The 19318-nt window shown below is 46.9% G+C and overlaps 7 protein-coding genes and 2 non-coding genes across 9 annotated transcripts; 4 read left to right on the top strand and 5 right to left on the bottom strand.

Moving 5' to 3' along the window:
- Window positions 1-1729: 1729 nt before the first annotated feature.
- Window positions 1730-3770, top strand: Pdw03_7068 (Fungal transcriptional regulatory protein, N-terminal; the record flags this gene model as incomplete). The annotated part of the gene is made up of 6 exons (XM_066101544.1): window positions 1730-1741; window positions 1791-1845; window positions 1895-2114; window positions 2219-3037; window positions 3123-3409; window positions 3466-3770. The coding sequence occupies 6 exons, from the start codon at window positions 1730-1732 to the stop codon at window positions 3768-3770; spliced, it is 1698 nt and encodes a 565-aa protein (XP_065956627.1).
- A 264-nt stretch (window positions 3771-4034) lies between these two features.
- Pdw03_7067 (Fatty acid hydroxylase) lies at window positions 4035-5096 on the bottom strand (the record flags this gene model as incomplete). Its single annotated transcript, XM_014678785.1, has 3 exons — window positions 4035-4240; window positions 4300-4805; window positions 4870-5096. 3 exons carry the CDS (start codon window positions 5094-5096, stop codon window positions 4035-4037), a joined length of 939 nt encoding a protein of 312 aa, XP_014534271.1.
- Window positions 5097-5826: 730 nt separating this feature from the next.
- On the top strand, window positions 5827-5912 carry Pdw03_tRNA85. The gene has a single exon. It is a non-coding gene; the product is annotated as a tRNA-Asp (tRNA).
- A 317-nt stretch (window positions 5913-6229) lies between these two features.
- On the bottom strand, window positions 6230-8821 carry Pdw03_7066 (uncharacterized protein; the record flags this gene model as incomplete). The annotated part of the gene is made up of 1 exon (XM_014678786.2): window positions 6230-8821. The coding sequence occupies one exon, from the start codon at window positions 8819-8821 to the stop codon at window positions 6230-6232; it is 2592 nt and encodes an 863-aa protein (XP_014534272.2).
- Window positions 8822-9300: 479 nt separating this feature from the next.
- Window positions 9301-10587, top strand: Pdw03_7065 (RNA 3'-terminal phosphate cyclase, putative; the record flags this gene model as incomplete). Its single annotated transcript, XM_014678787.1, has 1 exon — window positions 9301-10587. One exon carries the CDS (start codon window positions 9301-9303, stop codon window positions 10585-10587), a length of 1287 nt encoding a protein of 428 aa, XP_014534273.1.
- A 3645-nt stretch (window positions 10588-14232) lies between these two features.
- Window positions 14233-14534, bottom strand: Pdw03_7064 (uncharacterized protein; the record flags this gene model as incomplete). Its single annotated transcript, XM_014678788.2, has 2 exons — window positions 14233-14358; window positions 14457-14534. 2 exons carry the CDS (start codon window positions 14532-14534, stop codon window positions 14233-14235), a joined length of 204 nt encoding a protein of 67 aa, XP_014534274.2.
- Window positions 14535-17227: 2693 nt separating this feature from the next.
- Window positions 17228-18065, top strand: Pdw03_7063 (uncharacterized protein; the record flags this gene model as incomplete). The annotated part of the gene is made up of 5 exons (XM_066101543.1): window positions 17228-17479; window positions 17540-17607; window positions 17661-17746; window positions 17800-17813; window positions 17871-18065. 5 exons carry the CDS (start codon window positions 17228-17230, stop codon window positions 18063-18065), a joined length of 615 nt encoding a protein of 204 aa, XP_065956626.1.
- A 98-nt stretch (window positions 18066-18163) lies between these two features.
- Pdw03_7062 (Inositol 5-phosphatase, putative) lies at window positions 18164-18851 on the bottom strand (the record flags this gene model as incomplete). Its single annotated transcript, XM_066101542.1, has 2 exons — window positions 18164-18297; window positions 18359-18851. The coding sequence occupies 2 exons, from the start codon at window positions 18849-18851 to the stop codon at window positions 18164-18166; spliced, it is 627 nt and encodes a 208-aa protein (XP_065956625.1).
- Window positions 18852-19100: 249 nt separating this feature from the next.
- Pdw03_tRNA74 lies at window positions 19101-19171 on the bottom strand. The gene has a single exon. It is a non-coding gene; the product is annotated as a tRNA-Gly (tRNA).
- Window positions 19172-19318: the final 147 nt, after the last annotated feature.

Here is a 19318-nt window from a genome sequence, read left to right as displayed (position 1 = left end):
TATAGGGCTATCGGTAAAATCAGCGGTATAATCCCAAATTGGACCGAAATGCCAGTTCATTAAATTCCAGTCCCCATTACCCCAATAGACCAGTCATCATGCGCCTCCTACCTGATGTGGAACCCCGGCTATCGGAGTACAAGGGTGTCTATTCAGGTACGCTGCATTTCTAAAATATTTTGAAGCATCCTGTTTGCTTTTTCTTTCCGGGACAAACTGCTCTGTTCTCCCCACCTATTAACACTACAACACTATATCGCATCCTCGGACACCGAAGTTTTGCACAAGCATGGTGATTTAGGGTCGAAATTTCGCACGACCCTATGATTAACTAACCATTTGGGGGCTTGTCCTTGGCTGCGCTAGAGATATTAACCCCACTGCCTTTTTGGGCCTTTTCGATCTTTTCGATCTTATTATGACCCACAACTTCTGTTTCCGCATGTGGAGCACGATCTGCAGTCTGGCGTGCATGATTGCCTTGAATTCTCGGCTTTTTCCCGGCATCTTCATAACTCCATTGTGTTCTTCTTTTTATGTTGTACACGAGACCCGTGAGTATTTCTATGGATTGTAACTCTTGCAACACGCTGTGTGCTCGAGCGAACGAAGCTTTTCTCAACTAGTGGATGTGATACCTTAAATCTTGAAAAGACTTTGTACTGATCTAATAGTGATCAACTCGCATTCGGAGTCCCGTGCACAACAGGGGTTCGGAGATTTCCGCTCTTTTGCCCCCAGTCGCTAAAATACGTCCGAAAACATCTGCTTTGGGTGTTGGGAAAGCAACTACCCTGCTACAACAACTCGGGCGAGAACTATGCTAATGTATGCACGCCGCTGGTAATAAACATGGTATTCTTCCAAATTCATACAACCAATTGGTTACAGAAGAAGCTCTGAACTACATAGTTACTAGTGATCAATGACTAATAGGTATGAACACTGGTATTACTAGCAAGAAAAAGCAATTATGTGCATGCAGATTAGCGTATGTTGTAGTTCTCGGCCGGACTGTCGTAGCAGGGTAAGGAACAGAGAACCTAGTGCGTAAGGAACCCCTGCTCCGAGCATCCGATTCTCGATGTCCACGATTTCATTAAAAAATCACTTTGCACATGTTGTATGTTGTATGCGATAAATTTCAAACGCGAGATCTAACAAATCACCCCCCCCCCCCCCCCCCCTCCCGTTGCAACCGGTGATTATAAATATAAGATCCCAGTGACCCGCCAGGAGGAAGTCATTCTTTAGCAAGTCATAGCATACAGAACTCTTATCTTACGGTTCATCATTTACCCTTGTAGGCTTTACATAGAAAGACAGGGTCTACGGAGTAAACACAGCCCCAGTCATGATTAGTGGTTTGAAATCTTAGGGCTGTGCTCTGTACTCTGTACTCGGACCTGCATTGCTGGAGTAACAAAATTGGATCGGAATTTTTTTTTACGAAGTACTCCATAGTCCTTCTAACCATCAAGACGTTCATCGACAGAAGTTAAACTGTTAAAATTGAACTTCAAATTTTTGCGACTCGAGAATTAATCTGCTTTGTGATCCGGCCACGCACGGATGCCAATTGTCCACGCATTGACTATCGTAGCCGTGCCCCTTTCCTTTTTTTTTTTTTCTTCCTCGGCCTTTGAGACAACAAAGGCTGCTTTCGACGTCATGTTTCGATGTCCACGGTGCGAAAAAGCCTATCAGAGGAAGACTCATTTAATTCGCCATGAAGCGACCCGTAAGGTCCGATCTCAATGACAAATATGAATAAGCTGACCACAGCCCAGATACACAGCAGCTCACTTCCAGCTGCCCTTTATGCAAGAAAGCATTTCTTAAGCCGTATGCAAAGAATCTTATAAATAACGAATATTATCTAATGCTTTGAAAGAGAGGTCACACGAAGACATGTCAAAACCTGTGCCAAAAAATTCAACCAGCCTGCGCCTCCTGCAGCCAAACCGGGCAGGAAAAGGCATTCCTGTGAGCTATGCTTCTTTGCCAAAGCATCTTGCGACAGGAAGTTACCATGCTCTCGCTGTCGTTCCCTTGGACGACAATGCACTTTCGTCACCCAAGAGACACCTTCCCGGGATTCCAGTTGCACTGCAGTAGCCTCACCCTCGCCGTCTACAACCACATCCCGAGCCACCCCGGAGAGTGGATCATTTTCTTTCCTCCAGCATTTTGCCAATCCATCCTTTCAACGGGATAGGCTGGCAATTGGGGAGACCGCAAAATGTTCTGTTCGACGAAACCTTGAAACACTCAATTCCCATATCGAAGATGCCCTCGTTCCCACTGATCCTATGTCGGCTTTTGGTAGTGATTTTCAACTCACAAATCTCCCTTTCCAAATACCATCGACTCTGCCCTCTTTCACAGATGATTATCTACTTCAGTTCAACCTTGATACACTCTTCCCTTCAAAGCTTTCCAACCAACTGTCCGAGATCATGACAGAATTGGTCGATACTTCAAAGTCGATGGGTCTCGGGAGCACAGGAACGCTAAGTGCGCTTGATTTTATGGAACTTTCTACCCTCTTAGGGGTTTCCAACATCTCTGCTTCTATCTCTGCGTTCTTCCATTCCCTGCACTGGCACTTACCCGTGGTGCATTTTCCAACCTTCGACCCAGGAAATGTCTCCAATCCTCTTTTACTCTCGATTTTCTTATCCGGTGCCACATACACTATTCCATTGGATGGAGGAGCCCTGCCATCCAGTCTCTTCGACGTCGCAGAAGAGTACATATTTCGGAAAATTGCGGAGCTATCAACACTCGCTTCACCAAAAGAACAATCCCAACTTTTATCAACTGTTCAGCTACTACAAAGTGCCCTTATTATCGAGATGCTTCAATTTGGACAAGACAATATGCAAACAAGACGTCGCATTCGCATCGTCCGACATCCATGTTTGGTATCCACCATACGGTCCTTGGGGATTTTCCAGCTCAAGCGAGGAACAGCTCCAACGGTTTGTGATGAGAATACTTGGAAAAAACTGGTGGCAGAGGAAGTGTGTATACGGTACCTTACATTTCCCTTTTTTTTCATTCTTATGTTGTCCTATTTTTAGGGGGATTTTTGAGATGCATCGCTAACCAGCTCCAAGTATCGCCTGTTGGGTCTTTCTAGCGGATGGTTTCCTTACAGTCTGCTTCAAAAACCACCCATCAATATCGGTCTTTGAGATGGACTGTCATTTTCCTTGGAGTGCCGGGTTATGGGAAGCCGAAAGCGCGTCTTCCTTTAGCAGAATTGCCATGTCGCACTCGACAGAGCTCCCGCTTCCTCCCTTCAAGGATGTCATCACGCAGTTGCTCGAAACCACTGCAAATAATGGCCCAATAACATGGGGTCTTTCGGTATCCGTGGAACATCTCTTGATCCTGATTTATGGTATGTTGATGACCGAAGTCAGCGAATCGATCAAATTACTAAGCATGTCGCAACAGCTATTAACTCTCTCGCATTCCAAGCGAGAGCGGGCTTATTAAGATACCTATCGCTCGATAAAATACGCTGTGCGTCTGATAATTGGAAGCGCATTTGGGATTCTGTCATCGGTCTCTTGAATAAGGATCAATTCCTTCACCTCGGGTATCCAAAACACGCTCAAGAACTTTGGTGGTTGTTGAATGCCACGCTAGATGCTTCCAGCAGAGATGATGTCAGCCTTAGTTATATGGACAACACTGCTACTGATGATTTGGGGAATTTGAATGAATTTATTCAATGGTGTCACCAAAGCGCGCCATAGACCCTGAACATAAACACAATAGAGTCAAATACTGTACAAGAAAATTTCTCTTTTCACCGAACGCATGCTGCATTTTGCGGCTGATTATTTTCATTCTTCAACACCTGAAAACTTAAGAAACATTCAAAATACATTGCATTGTAATTTTACATATGAAACATCTCGAACCAAATGACGACCTCCTCAGTAACAGAGGCCGTATAGGCGGTCGACTATTCTGGTACAATTAAAATACAAAGAGATCCCCAAAATGGGATATCCATCTCAATCACGCTTGTTTGTAAGTTTCTCGTTCCCGGTTTTATCCTGGCTTTCCATAAAGTTATCCCCCTTAGGTCTTCGGTATGTTCCTCCGAGACGATCCCACGCTGTTGTAAACTGCCCATAATTATAGTTGAAGTGCAGGTGATGCATCGTATGACAAGAAGCGCCGTTAATAATCTCCGATCCTGGCATGTACTCGGCATCATCTGCAGGAATCAGTGTAAGCTATAATGCCTTCAGTTCAGAGTGATCAAAAAAAACTCACGGATCAGCACTGTCCAAACGGTAACGAAGATGAACAGCCCCAAGTATGCACCTTTCTGCAGCGGAAAAATCAACGGGTAGACATGGTAGGGCAGACTCTGCGACCATCCATCCAACGGATGAAACGCATAACTGGCGAACGGCGTCGGTACTGCCCATTTATGGTGTGGTTTGTGAAGCCAGCGGTAAAAGAAAGGGTGATGCAGGCCACGATGGATCCAATAAATCCCGCTATCTGTGAAGCAAATGAACAATGGATATTGCAGCAAGGTGTATCCGAAGAACGGGGACTCGCTGGTGAAATCATATAGCTTTGACCATCCTCGGATCTCGGCTATGAAAAAGGGGACGGTGAGGAGAGCCATTACTGGAATTGCAGAGATTCCTTGGTAGATCTCGAGTTTGATCTGGTCTGGGAGGAATCGCGGGTGCTTGAGCAGCCTTTTGTCGAATAAAGTGTGGTATAGTAGCAGGCTACCGAGGAGGTACATGATCATTGCGAAAAGCCTAGTTTTCACAGTGAGATCCCAATCAGTTGCTGGAATATTGTTTTTCGAGTGAAATGACGAACCATGTGATCGCATACAACGACAATGCTTGTCTGGCCATGTCATCTCTCTTCCAAAGGCTTGCCTCGGCCCATTTTGAGGGCTGCATGGGGTAATAAACCTTGACATGTCGATTCAAATTGGCAGCGGGTAAAGTTTCATTGCTGAAAGTTGCTGCTGGGTCGGGCGAGAGAAATGCGTAGCACCGGTCGAAGACCAATGTATCCAGAATGTCCAGGAAAACATCCATTGTTGGATTTATGTGTTATTTCCCTTGGACTACTTGCTGGTGCTACACAAAAACGTGGCCATTCCTCTTCTCTTATGCGTGGACAATACCCACAAGGGGTATACCTACATGGCAATTACCTACTTGAAGAATATCTACATGGCATGATTGGCTTCAGCTCGGTCAATACCCACACGGCTAATCCCTACATGGGAAATCCCTACAAGGAGCGCTTACTTACACGCAGTGATCCACTTAATGCCACGCGTGGATACCAGTGGCTGAACAAACTGTTCGAAAGACGAAAGCACCTATTTCGACCGCAACTTATTTTCTCTCTACGGTGACTCTCTGCGAGAAATCAGAATCGTTAGGTGCAATATAAGACGAAAAAGATGCTAAGGTTGTATGTGGTAACTCACAGACATATCAGTCACGGCTGAAGCTTAAACGCGATTCAAGGCGGATGCCTCGGACATTGCAGTTGACGAAAATATATAGTAAGCTTCATGTAATTTTTATACAATTCCTCCCCCTTTTCGAAAGTGAAGTAAAACCTCATTCAGGATGCGTTAGACCACATAATTTATTTACCTTCAACAATTGTTTGGATCAAATATTTATCGAAACTACAATGGTTGAATATTGGAATTTGACTGCTTTATGACACCAAGTCATCATTCATAAAATTAATGATTCTCAGACTTTTCATCAATCCGTCGAGTGGTCGAGCAGCAACTCGACCATCGCATCTTCCTTGGTCTAGTGGTGATGATTTCCGCTTGTCATTAACACCGATAAGCGCGGGAGACCGGGGTTCGATTCCCCGAGGGAGAGATTTCTTTTTTCTTTTTTCTTTTTTTGCATCAGTTGACAACCATTTTCTTCTAGGTGGAATGAATATCTTAACAAGCTTTTTTTTTTTTTGGATTAGGCGCAAATAATAAAAGATAATAATGGCTGCTTTCCATACTTCCACATCAGGTAAACATACTACCCAACTCCAACCTGGAGCTTTAGTATGCAAGTCCCCAAAGTGATAGATGAATGAGCGAATGAATTGTCAAGGTCTTCGAAAGAATAAGACAGAGCCAAAAAAAAAAGGGAAATGCCCCACGAGTTATTCCAATAGAAGAAAGAGTTCTTTCTCACGTTCAAAGAAAGGCCTCAGTGGTTGTATCGTTGTCAGGGACTTCGCCCATTTGTCGACGGCGACTGTCCAAGAACATATCAACCATACGCTTGCTAGAGACCGTGGACTGAATGTCTTGAAGTTGCTGGTAGCTCTCCACCATGTCAGTGTACTCATCCTGCTGCCGTGCGTTCTCATTGCTTGCACGGTTGTCTCGTTGGGTGCGCATGGACCGGAAGTGATTAATCCTGCTATCTTGGGCGATCGGAGCACGCCTGGCTGAATAGCGTCGTCGCTGTTGCTCTTTGGTCCAGGATCGCTTTGCCCCCACTCCCTTCGGGGTCGGGGACTCTGGTGGCTGCATGTTCCCGGACCTCAGTCGAATTGGCGACGGTTCTTGATGATAAGCAATGGGTTTAGGTGAAACATTTTCACCAGACTGAGCAGCAGTCTCCACAGCTAATGAGTTGGCGTGAGCCTGCACCTTATTTTCCGACTTAGTTATCTGCAGTGGCATGGTGGTTCGCATGCCGGAAGGCTGGATTAATGGACGGGAGAAATTGCTCTGTGACGGGACTTTGTTCTCAGCCGAAGCTTGGCGCTCGGTGATATTCTGGCTGTCTGGAACCTTTAGTAGAGTTGATGAAGCGGGAGCGGAGATAGCGATAGGAGCTCGTCGAGCTATGCTGGTAAAGTACTCATCATCGTCCTGGTATTGTGCATACTCTCTGATATGTTCCCTTGTGGGGCTTGCCTGCTCAATTCTTTCGATCTGCGAGCTCATCCACCGCTGCCAGTCCGCACTGGGATTCACCTGAGGTGGGGGAGACGAAGCCCAATAGGCACGATTGGGTGAGCTGTATATTGTCCGCTGTGGAGTAAAGATGGTTGCTGTTCCTGGTTCGTCATGGACCTTCGTATCGGCATTGTCAGTTCTTGTTGGGGTATTGCCACTGGTGGTCCGGGAATAGACACTTGGGGAAACCATGTCTCTTTTCGAGGCCCGGACGCGAGAAACAATAACGCTACCATTATCCCCATCCGATTCTTCAGTCAAGGCGTCCGTTGATTGCGGCGATCTTTTGTCTAAAGCAGCAGTCACACGTTCATTTTTTACCTGAGACGCCATGTGTCGAGAAACTTGCATCGACTTTGCTGAGCGCGGATAATTTCGTGGACTAGATTGGTCACCACCGCGTGCTGTTGCAAATGAAGCAGGCGAGGTCAAGGATTCTTGGCTTGGGACAGGACGGATACTGCGTCGGCCACGTTGAGAGTAGACCGAGTTCGTTCGCTCTGGAATCACACGATGCTGTGGCACATTGCCGAAAACCATCTCCTCATTGGGATCGAACATGGAGTTGTGGGCCATCTGTTTCATCAACGCAGTGTACAAATCTTGACTGTCAACAATGCTAATTCGTTGAGGGCTCGCTCTCACAGCCAAAGGAGACTCATTTTCGGTATCTTCCATCACAGGCGTCCGTGGTATTTGCTGGTACGGATCCCCGTCCTCTCTGATTAAAGAGAGAGATTGGCGATGTCCTTGCTTCCGGCCTGTAACTGTGTTTGGCATGGTTGAATCAGCCCAACTGGTGACGCGCGAATTGGAAGTGCAGAGAATATCACGGCTGGGTGACTGGGGCATTGGCTGGAAATCGTTGGAGTAAATACCGTCTTCAGTGGCAGTAAGTTTGCGTGGAGAGCATTTTTCTGTGCTTTTCCCAACCGGAGTTGCCACAGGCGCCTCAGAATCCTTTGGGTCACCAAGTGGCGCAGATTGTTGATCCGGCAACTTGGAAAACCCAAACACGCGTCTGAATTTATTTTTGATGGAGGTTGAAATGGACCGATGAGAACGCCCAGTATCGAAACCACCTTCACTCGTGGCCCGAAACGATTTTCGAAATGGCCTGTGCTCCTTCTTGCGTCTGAGCAAGAAAGACGACCGGCGAGTTTGAAAACTACTGTGGGGATCGTGGGAAAATTGGCTACGGGCAAGCTGAATAGCTGCATCATGACCCTTAGCAGTTGGACTGACTGGTGTGGATTGACAACTTCCTCGAAGAAAAGACAAGGATCGTCTCATTGTTCGCGGCAGCTGAAATCCAGGGCTGCGCTCGGGGTCAAGTGGATCACCACAAGGAAGGGAAGGCACTCCATATGGGGTCTGTGAAGTTCGCTGCCTGGTCGAGAACATTGACTTGGCCTTGCGCAATCGACGATATGAAGAGGGCACTGAGCTATCTCGCCCATCGAGTCCGTCAAGTTCTGTGATTGGTGGAAGAGCGGCAGGGTCATCGAAGCAATGACTTCGAGCCGATGTACCAGTCCTTTCCTTGGACAGGCGAGGCTTTGAGACTTTAGGCATGTCGCCCTGACTGACCGACGAGCTATCATTGGTGCTCCGAAGGCTCGATCCGGGACACCTTCGAGGGATGGCCACATTTCCTGGACCACCTAGCCTTTCGTAAGGGTTTCTTGATTCACGAGACGAGTTTTGACTCAAGCGCATTGCCCGCGAAGCTGCAGTTGCAGCGGTTGCATGCTGCATGGCAAAATCGGGGTTCTCCGGGGCTGATCGTCGCGGCTTTCGTATTGAACGGGTGGACATGGTCCTTCTTAGGCTGCGTGTATTGGATGTAGATGAAAACATGTTACAAAAGGTCTGCAGGGTATATAACTACAGAAGTATTGAGAGACGAAATTTAGAGAAGGGATTTGGGGATTTGAAGAGGGAAGATTCAAGACGAGATACTCACTTCTCTCATAGAAGGAAGTATCACCACGGAAGGAACAAAAATAACTTCATGGCAACTGCCATTTCTACATCTATTCCACTCATTTCAGCGTATTTCTCAGATTAATCTCGATTTGGTTATATTCAGAGTTAGGTCTTCGCTAAGCGTGAAGAGTCCCCTGGGAATGTAGACTGCCCCCCCCCTAATGGTGACTCATACCAAGATGACGCAGCCTCAGGATGACCAAACGAAGGTGAGACTAGTTGAAGTGAAAATTGTAACTTGTTTCTTTTGCACAAATGCTCGAGAGGCTTCAAGATATCAGCGTCAAGTATAACTCAACTTGTCTGAAATGGCGGCCTTGCGATCCACTTCATCCAAATTGAATCATGTCCATTTGAACGGCCAAACTCTGGAAGGAGGTGGGCAGCTAGTTCGCATTGCAATTGGGCTGTCTGCATTGACTGGTCGTCCAGTTAGCATTGATCATGTCCGCGGGAACAGAGAGGGAAAGAAGGGACTTAAGAGATCTCATGCTGCATCAGTGAAGCTGTTGGTCGAGATTAGCAGCAGCAAAGTCTCGGGAGGCGAGGTTGGCTCCCAGTCATTGAGCTTCTTTCCACAGTCAACCAGATCGAAAAGCGGGCCTCTGCTGGACTTGTCGGAAGTCAATGTAAAGTCCGAATACGACATCAAGCTCACGACTGCCGGAGCCATCTTTCTCGTCTTTCAGGCCATCTATCCGTATCTACTTCATGTTGGATCTCAGGCGGCTGGTCCCTTCATTACAGTGAGCATAACTGGTGGAACGAATGCTACTTATTCTCCATCATATGACTATGCAGCGCAAGTTATGGTGCCCAATTTCTCCAAACTTGGATTGCCTCCCTTGTCCATTATTCTTCATAAGCGTGGCTGGACAACGGGACCAGTTGACCTTGGAGCAGTCACTTTTCTCATACACACACTTGGATATCGACATAATCCGGATGACCCGACTCAAACCAACGAGTCATTCAAAGAAGACCGGACAGCCGAGCCTCAATGCAGCTTCCCACGGATTAGTATAATGGATCACAATCGCGGCAAAATCACGCAAATTGACATCACAGTGCTAGCACCGGATCAACCCACTCTCAACGCGGATCAAGAAGAGGGAACAGGGAGTACTGTTCGCCAATTTATTGAGCAGCTCACTCAACACGCTCTCCGCTGTGAAATGAGAAAGATGGATCCGTCGATTTTTGCTCAACGCTCTAATTTGCCTCTATCTGGTGGCGACTCTCACAGCAAATCGCCAGCCAAAGACACACCAGTTCCCATCAAGATACACACAACGGAAGCTACAAATCACCGCAGCCATGTGTACATCCTTTTTGTGGCCCATACGTCCTCAGGGTTCAGAATAGGCTACGATATTCTCAGCAGCACGGGAGGCGATCGCTTGCTTAAGCCGAAGGAAAAAGGAAAGCAAAAGCAACAGCCAGCCCGTGACTCTCAGCGTGATTCTCAAAACAACGTAGCATTTTCTGCGGCTGCAGATCTAGTCCGCCGATGTGTGAAAGGATTCATTGAGGAAATCTCCAACGAGAGTCCATATGCCAACCCAGACCAAAAGCCTACTTCCATCGTTAAATGAGCTTCTGTAGATAGCTACATGAGAGATCAGGTAGTTGTTTTCGAGGCACTTGGAAAGGCCTGTAACACAGGTAAGCATGGTACGGAAGCTACCGACACAGAAACTTTGGAAGACGAGTGAGATTGGACACTCCACACCCAGACCGCACAATGGGTGTGCCGGCAGATTTTGGATGTCTAGACGATTGCACCAGAAACATCTAGAAGCTGTGTTGAACACAAACTGAAATTTTAAGCCTCTTTATGGGTTAGGGCCGTAAAATCCACTTCCGAGCTCCGAACAATGGATCCACCAAGAAAGCCTAACATATAAATTCCCAACTCACATCGAACCAAGGTCCAACATGTGGTTCTCACTGTGTCGGCAAAAACCATCCATCGCTAAGTTCTTCCGCTAAGTGCCGGTGTCCACGCAACGTGCGCCCGACCCGAGATGAGAGGCCCCAAAGCGGTTCTTCAACCGGGGGACCAAACACACCGGCCGAGTCGACTTTTCAGCCGTTCCGCGCTTATCATCCAAACCTAATGGCGCGTTCCGGACCGGGACAAATAATCAAGTGGTAACTGTAGCCGAGAGGCGTACCTACATCGTCGATCCGACCGGGTACATCTCCACCGCAGCCCGTTTAGCAGTTTGACACTTCTGTATCGGATTAGAGATTCAAACAGGGGTCTTTGGTCGCCTACAGGGCACGGTGGATGTGGAGGTTCGTGTTCGGGCACATGCAAATGTAGGATATCCACTTTGGCTCGATTGTTGAATGCAGACAAGCTCACGGGTCATGGATTTGAATTTGACTCCTTTTCTCGCGTTCTAGACTTTCTGAAATCCTATTAATTTTCGGATCTTGATGAGGATTGGCTACCTGCACATCATGTTGCCACTGCGTCAGTATATTAGGGGGATGGGAGACTAGTTAATATAGCATTAATCTAGGTAATTAGCCCGGCAAACACGGTCGTCCGTTAAAATTTCCTCTTCTAGATAGGGACGTATCTTAATAAGTCAAGGGATGCCATGCAATATGTTAGATCTGTAAATATATAGTGCCCAGAGACATACCCGGCAGGACTTCGGCACAAACATCAACAAATCCTATTCCCAGATTTACCCAAGTGTCAACGGGAATTGTAAACGCCACACCGACTATCCGATTATCCGATTATCCTTCCCACGGCGATCAACAGATCTGAGAGATTCCAAACGAGCTAGAGCATCGTTCTCATGAGCAGAACATCCCGTGGAGATGGAACGTGCTGGATTCCCCACAGTTCCTGAAACAGCGATCGATCCCCTACTCCGTAACACTCTCCGTATGTGGCATGTGGCTGGGCGTAGAAAATTACCCCAAAGACGGGAAAAAAAAGAAAATAGAAAAAAGGGGCTTGAAATTTCCACGCTAGAGAACAAAAAGAGAAACGGTAGAGAAGGCCAGTAGAAGCGGCTAGAAGCATATTTAACACTAGGCTCCTTGGTTAGCTTATCCCACTGGGCTTTGTTTTACATTCGGATGGAGCCCAAATTTGACAAAATCCAACTGTGGAATGTGAGTTTTGGTTCTATGTTTTTTTTTTTTTTTTTGTTTTTTTCGATTCTGATTTTGAGCGTCTTATTGGTTGACCAGCCCCTGATCCCTTGTTCATAATGCTGTTCGGTTGACCCCGGGCCGTCACTTTTACCCGAGGGGAAATGTTTACCTTGCAATACTATAGACAAAATCGACACTAGTTTCAGATGTGGACAAAACACCAAGAGTGGAACCTAGCTATCTCTGAGACAAGTGATCTACATAGTTCCTTTTCTTTGGCATTCTCCTATATTGTACAGAGTACTACGAATTACGGAGTAAGCGCCCCTTTTTCCACCGTTCCTCGGTAGTCAAGGTGCGACATGCCCGATCCATACCTTGAAAGGTACATACACGCAATTCTATAGATTGCAGCCCCTCGGAACCAAGAATTCTCCGAAAAAAGCCAGGCCCAGCTCAGTCTAGACCGCCCGAAATACCCGTACCACCTGACCTAGCACAACCTGAAAAAAAAAAAAAAAACTGCCCCCCCCCTTCTGATAGGTAATCAAATTAAGCCATAACGGCGTCAATCCAATACCACCAAAAATTTGTGCATTGTAGATTTGTGTGCGCCCACCAGCAGGGATAACCCCTACATAAAATGAGCTATCAACAATACCCGATCGACGGCGCAGGTCGTACTGAGCCTCGCACAATTACCATTACTGCCTAACCCGAAAACCTGCGTGCAACATAGCCCCCTCCGGCTATTGACTAGTAGAAGGAACAGGAGCATGCCACCCACGCATATATTGCAAGGCGTAGATCTGTAGATTTGGGCGAGGTCTAGATGCTGACTGGAATCTAGCTACAGGGGTTGTTTCGGTTGATTCGGTATTGTGCAGCGGATCCGAGGGGATGATGCGACACGACAGAAATGGGCTGAGTGCTGATGAGGAGGAAGGCACGTCTGGTGAGAGGTTCTTAGGTGTTAAGTGAGCCGAGAGATGGGCGGGGTGTGTGCAGATCGTATCTCTATTCTATCCTTGAAGTATCCTTTTTTTTTAAGGAAAAAATAAAATTTAATTTTACCTTTTTCTGGTCTATTGAGTTCCGATCTCTGTTTCAATGTGAGATGCGGGATGTATTGAGGCTGAAAATTGTTAGGACTAGCCGGGTGCCCACGACGGGTAAGTGAGAGGGGGGCTTTGGGGCCCAAACTTCACAGCCCCTTGCGGCACTGCGGCTGAGCGTATGTCCCTTTAGACCCGAACATGCTGCTTCCTGCAAGGGTTGGGTACCGAAGTGGGTGTCGGGTTTGAGGATGGATTAGGAATCTTGCCGACAGGGCTGAACCTTTTGATTTAGTTCTAGATGGGATCAAAATGGGATCAGATGGTCAAGCATGACAGTATCGATGCTGTTAATAGGTATAGAGCACTATGGGAAATGGTCATATGATAGGAAGAGCAGTACAACAGAGGGGTATGGCATCACCGTTCACAAAGAAAAGAGTCGACATCAGGTAAAGAGAGCATAAAAATGGGACATAAAAACCAGAACCAAAGTCAAACCAGGATATTAAAGCACACATGTGCGCAGGGAAAAGAAGGGGTCGATCAACGACCAACCGGGGAGTTGAAAGAACCCAATCCATCAGCGCCACTGCCCTCCAGTGGCAGATCCGTGTCCATAGGTATCCATGCGAAAAAAAAGAAAAAAGTGATCTATCCTCCATGCAGAACAAAAAAAAAGAGGCAGGCCGTTCTTTGTCCTAGAAGCAAACCCAAGTGAGTGAATAGAGCGATTTCCATGATTTCCATACCAAGTTTCTCTGTTCCTAAAAGGAGATTCGTGGAAGCTCGCTCATTAGTCCGGCCAATGTAGAGAGTCCAGACGAAATCAAAGAGGCGAGGTAGAGGGAATCAGGAAATTTGGCATCAAAGGAAATAGAAAACGGCCACCGAACATAACAAAGGAACCCCTGGCGATGCAAAAGAGAGAGAGAGAGGCAAATAAAAAACAACAAAGAAAGTGGCCGTGGGCCTTGCGAGGTGAATCCCAGCCGGCAGGATACAACCTAGCGAGGAGCTGGGCTATTCTCCGGACCGTCCCGGAATGTGCGAGCGTCGTGTTCATGACAGCTCAGGTTCAGATGCTTTGGATGCAAGCTCGCCAAAGAGCTCTGAGGGCAGCGCGCGCTTGTAATCGCGTGGTTGGGCGAATGGCGAAGCGAAAGCTGGGCGGCGCAAATTTAGAGACTGTCAAAGGTGTAAGTTTTTTTTGTATAAGTATCTCTGTGAATGGCTTTTTTGTTTGCAAAGGCAAATTCAAAGATGTAAATTTAATGATCACATACAACACAGTCAGAGCATTTCGCTCCTTGTCGGTTAACACGGCCTCGGCACCCACGGGGATAGTTTGCGCAGGAATACATGGTAGATATTGACCGGGGTGGTGTAGAGATCAGATGCTGGTCAACAAAGGGAGTTGAGTTGGATCTCAAAGAGCGAGAAGAACAGGAAAGAAGTAGACTAGACTCGAGATTAAACGGATAATAAGGATCAAGGCCTAGATTGTGCAGTACAACACGATGACGTCGGAGGTTCAAGGTTGGGAGAATAGAAATTTCAGCCACAAGGGTTAAAGCTAGAGAAGACTTTGAAGGAAGAGAAGATCTTGGGAGAAGGTGAAGGGGTTTATATCAGAGGCTTAAAAGATGGCTTACAACACATTAAACAACCCAACGAAGACAATTCTAGGCAGTGAAATAGGAGGATTAGAATTTTTAGGGTTCCATTTTATTACGGCTGCTTGCTGGGGTTGGTAAATATTTTTTTTTCTGTTTTATATTATAATTAGCTCTTTTTTTAATTTTTTTTTTAAAACACTTGTTTTATAATTTTTTTTTTCTTACCAATTTTAAAATTTTTTTTGGTTGTTTTCTTTAATCTCTCTATCTGAATCAATTTCTTTGTTCGGCTTTTGGTGATTTCTTGACGGGACTCTAGGTAGCATTGGGCACACTTGGAAGTGCTTCCCAGCCTTTTTTCAACGTTTGTTAATATCTGAGTTATCTTTGTTATGGAACACATACAACTTACTAAATACTTTGGAGATTCTCATACTGCAACGATCGGTCGATCTTGATCCCTTGGCCCGTACGTGCGGGTTGATCGGTTCAAATGCTGGTCTTCGGTGCATGAAGGCGGCCAATAAAGGATCCACCATACATTGAAAAAAAGGTACGATGCATCGTCAGGATCGCAGAATGACTTGCAGTCTCGTATGGATGTTGTATATTGCAGGGACAGGTGGAGCACCTGACACGGGTAAATTGCGAAACAACCTGCAAACCAAACCGTTAAGCTTCGGATGAGGTACTCCGTTCTTCAATGAACGTGAAAGTAGGTACAGAGTAGTCGATTGTAAGTACATATGTGCATTGATTGAAGGAGATGATCACTTTTTTGACTTTCCCTTTTGATTGCTTTTGAGTATTCTATACAGATCACTGGGTTTCAAATTGAAAACATTCCCCTCGATTCCCAATGCTGGGTCTTGGGCTCTTGGGCCTCCATACAGCTTTTGGAGGGCTGGGTTTGGTTCTGGAAAAATCTCCACCGAACTCAGGGGATTCCTAGATTTTCCCTTTCAGGCTCGTTTGTAAGTTTGCATGGAACATTTCGATCCTTCTGTGCTGTCCACTTTCTCCTGTTCAGTTTTGTCAGTGACATGTGTTGCTCATTTTCTTTGATCATCAGCACTGTATATCCAACCCCCTTTTCTTCTACTCTGTCCAAAGATTGTTGTTGCCTTATACATCAGGATTAACCAGTAGCAATCTAATCTTCCAGGCCTCAAAGCTTCACTAAAACAATCCAATTCAATAGCCCTTTCACTTGGTCCTACATTTGTATGGTTTCTCCTTCATCCCAATGGAGGAGAGAGAGGTTGTGGACCCACAGGCCGGTTTTTTTTTCATTTTCAATTTTTTTTCAAATTTTTTTTTTTCAGTCAAGCCAGAAATATTCCGTAGTAAGAAATGAGATGCCCAAAATGCAGGGCTTACTGTCAGATCCAGTGCTGTGCATTCCAGAAAACTCCGGGCTGTCAAGATCTCTATACATGTTCAGACCACACACCGCCTCACATGAAACTTCCTCTTTACATATTTCCCCTTGTCGATGCTTTCGTAACGTCGTACACGCCTTGAAGGCTAGACGTGGCCCAGGGCTTTTTAAAATTGGGTTGGGAGAATCAGGAAATTAAGCTCTCTGCTGGTCACTTGACCGGTTCATGTGGGCAGTCCCATTTATCACATGTCAATGGTTGGGGCTACAACCCTATCTTGTTTTTCAATTTATTACGGATATTGTATTTATGATTAAAGAGCCGATGCATCATTAGAGACCATTTGGATTTTTAGGACGGCTGCAGTTGGATCCATGGATAAAAGGAATGCACCACCATTTGTCGTCGGGAGCGGGCTCTGGGACGCAACCCCCCGCATAGCAGCATGTATTTAAAGCGAGCTAAAACGGGTCAATGAATTCATCATCATCATCATCATCCATGGATGAAAGAACAGTGGACCAGGAACAGAAACAATTGGAGTCTAGACAGTCGAAGATGTACCTCGGCATCTGGACCATCGCCAAATCAAAAATCACCCGGTGCAACCAAAGAGTGGAGGGGACCGAAGAGGGGAGAAACCTTACTGTGACAGCAGTGACCGTGACAGCCAACCATCCATGGATACACTTGTATCCGATATATCCGACATCCGAGAGACCTGTGAGGTCCCCTGCAGAGAGTCTCAGCTCAGTCATCACAGCCATGGGTATTTCTCCCAGAGCCAGAAAAGAGCGAAAATCGGAGGATTGGAGAAAAGCAAGAAATCTGACCTCATCTGCTCGAGAATTCAAGCCATGGCGCCCCCTCAGCCCTTAACGCCTCCTTTCTCACCTGCAGAATGCATCCTGACCGTTTCGGATCGGCTCGATTCATGTGACTTGGCCCAGAAAGAGTACTGCCTAGTTTAGGTTATTGCTGAGAAATCATCAATCGCATTGTCTGATGGTACATAATTGAGACTACAGCCAGGAAGTTGGACCATTGAGTTATCTGATGGAGCTGATGGGACCCATTTGGAGAAATGCGGGGAGTTCCGTTGTCACAGGACATTCGATTGAGGCTGCTGATGCAACCCGATTAATAACCTTGGAGCCTGACTGCGCAAAGCGAAAGGGGAATCGCTGGACTTTGTTTTCATCCTGTGTCCGGATCTGGCGACTGGCAGCATTGCATGATATTCTTCCGAAAACACCCAAGAGGCAACAAGAAACGGCATTCGGATTTTTTTATTTTTTTAAAAAAAGGGTAGGAAATTGAAGTCTCCGAGCGCCGTTCAGCACACCATCACTCAAACCTCCAGCATAGACCGAAGAACGAACCACGCTCCGAATAGACCAAGCAACGATGCGAGCAGCAGCCCATTTCCTTCCCTGGTCAGTCCCAAATACGCAACTGCACCCACCACAATCTCCTTTCGCCGCGCCAGGTCTCGCTTGGATTTCCAATTCGGATCGATGGAGAATGGAGCCACAGCACGGATGTTCTCGGTGTTTGAAGAAGCGCTAGAGGGTCGTAGCGGCACCGATGCAACGAGCGCAACGGGGCGATGATCTGACTGTGCAAAGAGGGGCAGTACGTCGTAAGCAAGCGGCTTGACCTTTCCAGCTTCGCCAACCCAGGGCTTATCGAGGTAAAGGACTCGATCACACCAACTGGGCCAACGGTGATTCGACCATTTCCATTCATGATCACCTGTGTCCAAGCCCCGACGGACAGCTTCGCGCGCGGCATCCGAGTATTTGTACGTCGGAGGGAAATCAATCGACGCCTCAGAAAGACTGTGGAAGGTCCTGCCATAGCTCATTTCGCGTACGAGCTGGTCTTTCTTTAGAAGATGGGAATAGTGCGACGGATTATCGAGGTCGACATTGCGCCGAGGGAATTGTTCAATCTCCCGAGTCGAGGGTCCGATGTTTGCCGTGCGGTAGTTCAGGTCCCCGGCAAGGAATAGGTAGGCATTTGGCGCGAACAAATCTCTGCGACTGCCCTCCGCATGTGCCGATGCGGCGGCCTCGAGAAGGCTGGAGTTCTCGTCCACGCTTGACCTCTCTGCTGGTTTCTTGCTGTCATGGGTAAATACTAGGCGCTCAACAATACTTTTCCAGTCCAGGTTCCTTTGCTCACAGGAATCCTCCATGGGAGCGAGATGCGCTGCGACGAAAGTGAGGTCCACGGTCTGAGATGGGTGTCCTTCAACAACATATCCTAGGCGCGCCCCGACCGCGCCCTTGTTTCCCATTTCCTGAACTCCAAGGCCGACCTGGGCTGTGTCCTTCCAGGCGATTTTGCCCAGGGTGTCCTCGCGCGCGAAAAGCATCAGCCCTGTCATGCCCGTATTCTCCGTGAGGAAGTTCACATAGTGCTGGTCCCATTTTTGTGCCGAGGCTTTTTGGACGGTACGGCGGAATGCATCAACGTAAGGAAAAAGATAAGATCCTCCGAGGAACGAGTGGGCAATGGGTGCGATTTCTTGTAACGAGAGGAAAATCAGGTCGGGTGCGGAGCTCCCCGCACCAGACGCGGGGAGTGCGTCGAAGAAGTGGTCTGCGAATACGTCGACATCGACAAAGTTTCTTGCACAGTTAAAGGTCAGCACATAGATACCGAGGGTGTCCATAGTGAAATTCACTCTGAGTCGAGGAAGAGGGAAGAGTTGAAGATTAGAAAGCCGAGGCGGTGACGTCACCGATAGAAGTGACCGCCTAGGATGACCGCTTGCCTTGAATCGCAAAAAACAAACACAAACAAATTTGAATTTGGTTTGATAATATTTTACAGACACGTGCCCAAAAAAATTCAAACAGCACGGTAGAATATTGGATCACTTCAAAAATGGTAACAGAGCGAAAAGGAAAAAAAGAAGTCATGCATCATCCGTGAATCGAACACGGGCCTCGTCGATGGCAACGACGAATTCTACCACTAGACCAATGATGCTGAGAAACCAAGTGAATCTGAAAGCTGATTCGTTGGTGATATCTGGGAAACCTAGTTTAATACACAATGGGATTGAACATGCGATCTGACCAACGGACATCCACTTTGCCAAAATTTCGATCAAAATCGACCAAACGTGTACCTTCA

The sequence above is a fragment of the Penicillium digitatum genome, chromosome 2 (genome assembly GCF_016767815.1).
Source record: "Penicillium digitatum chromosome 2, complete sequence".
Lineage (NCBI taxonomy): Eukaryota > Fungi > Ascomycota > Eurotiomycetes > Eurotiales > Aspergillaceae > Penicillium > Penicillium digitatum.
This window is presented reverse-complemented; position numbering and strand designations above follow the sequence as displayed.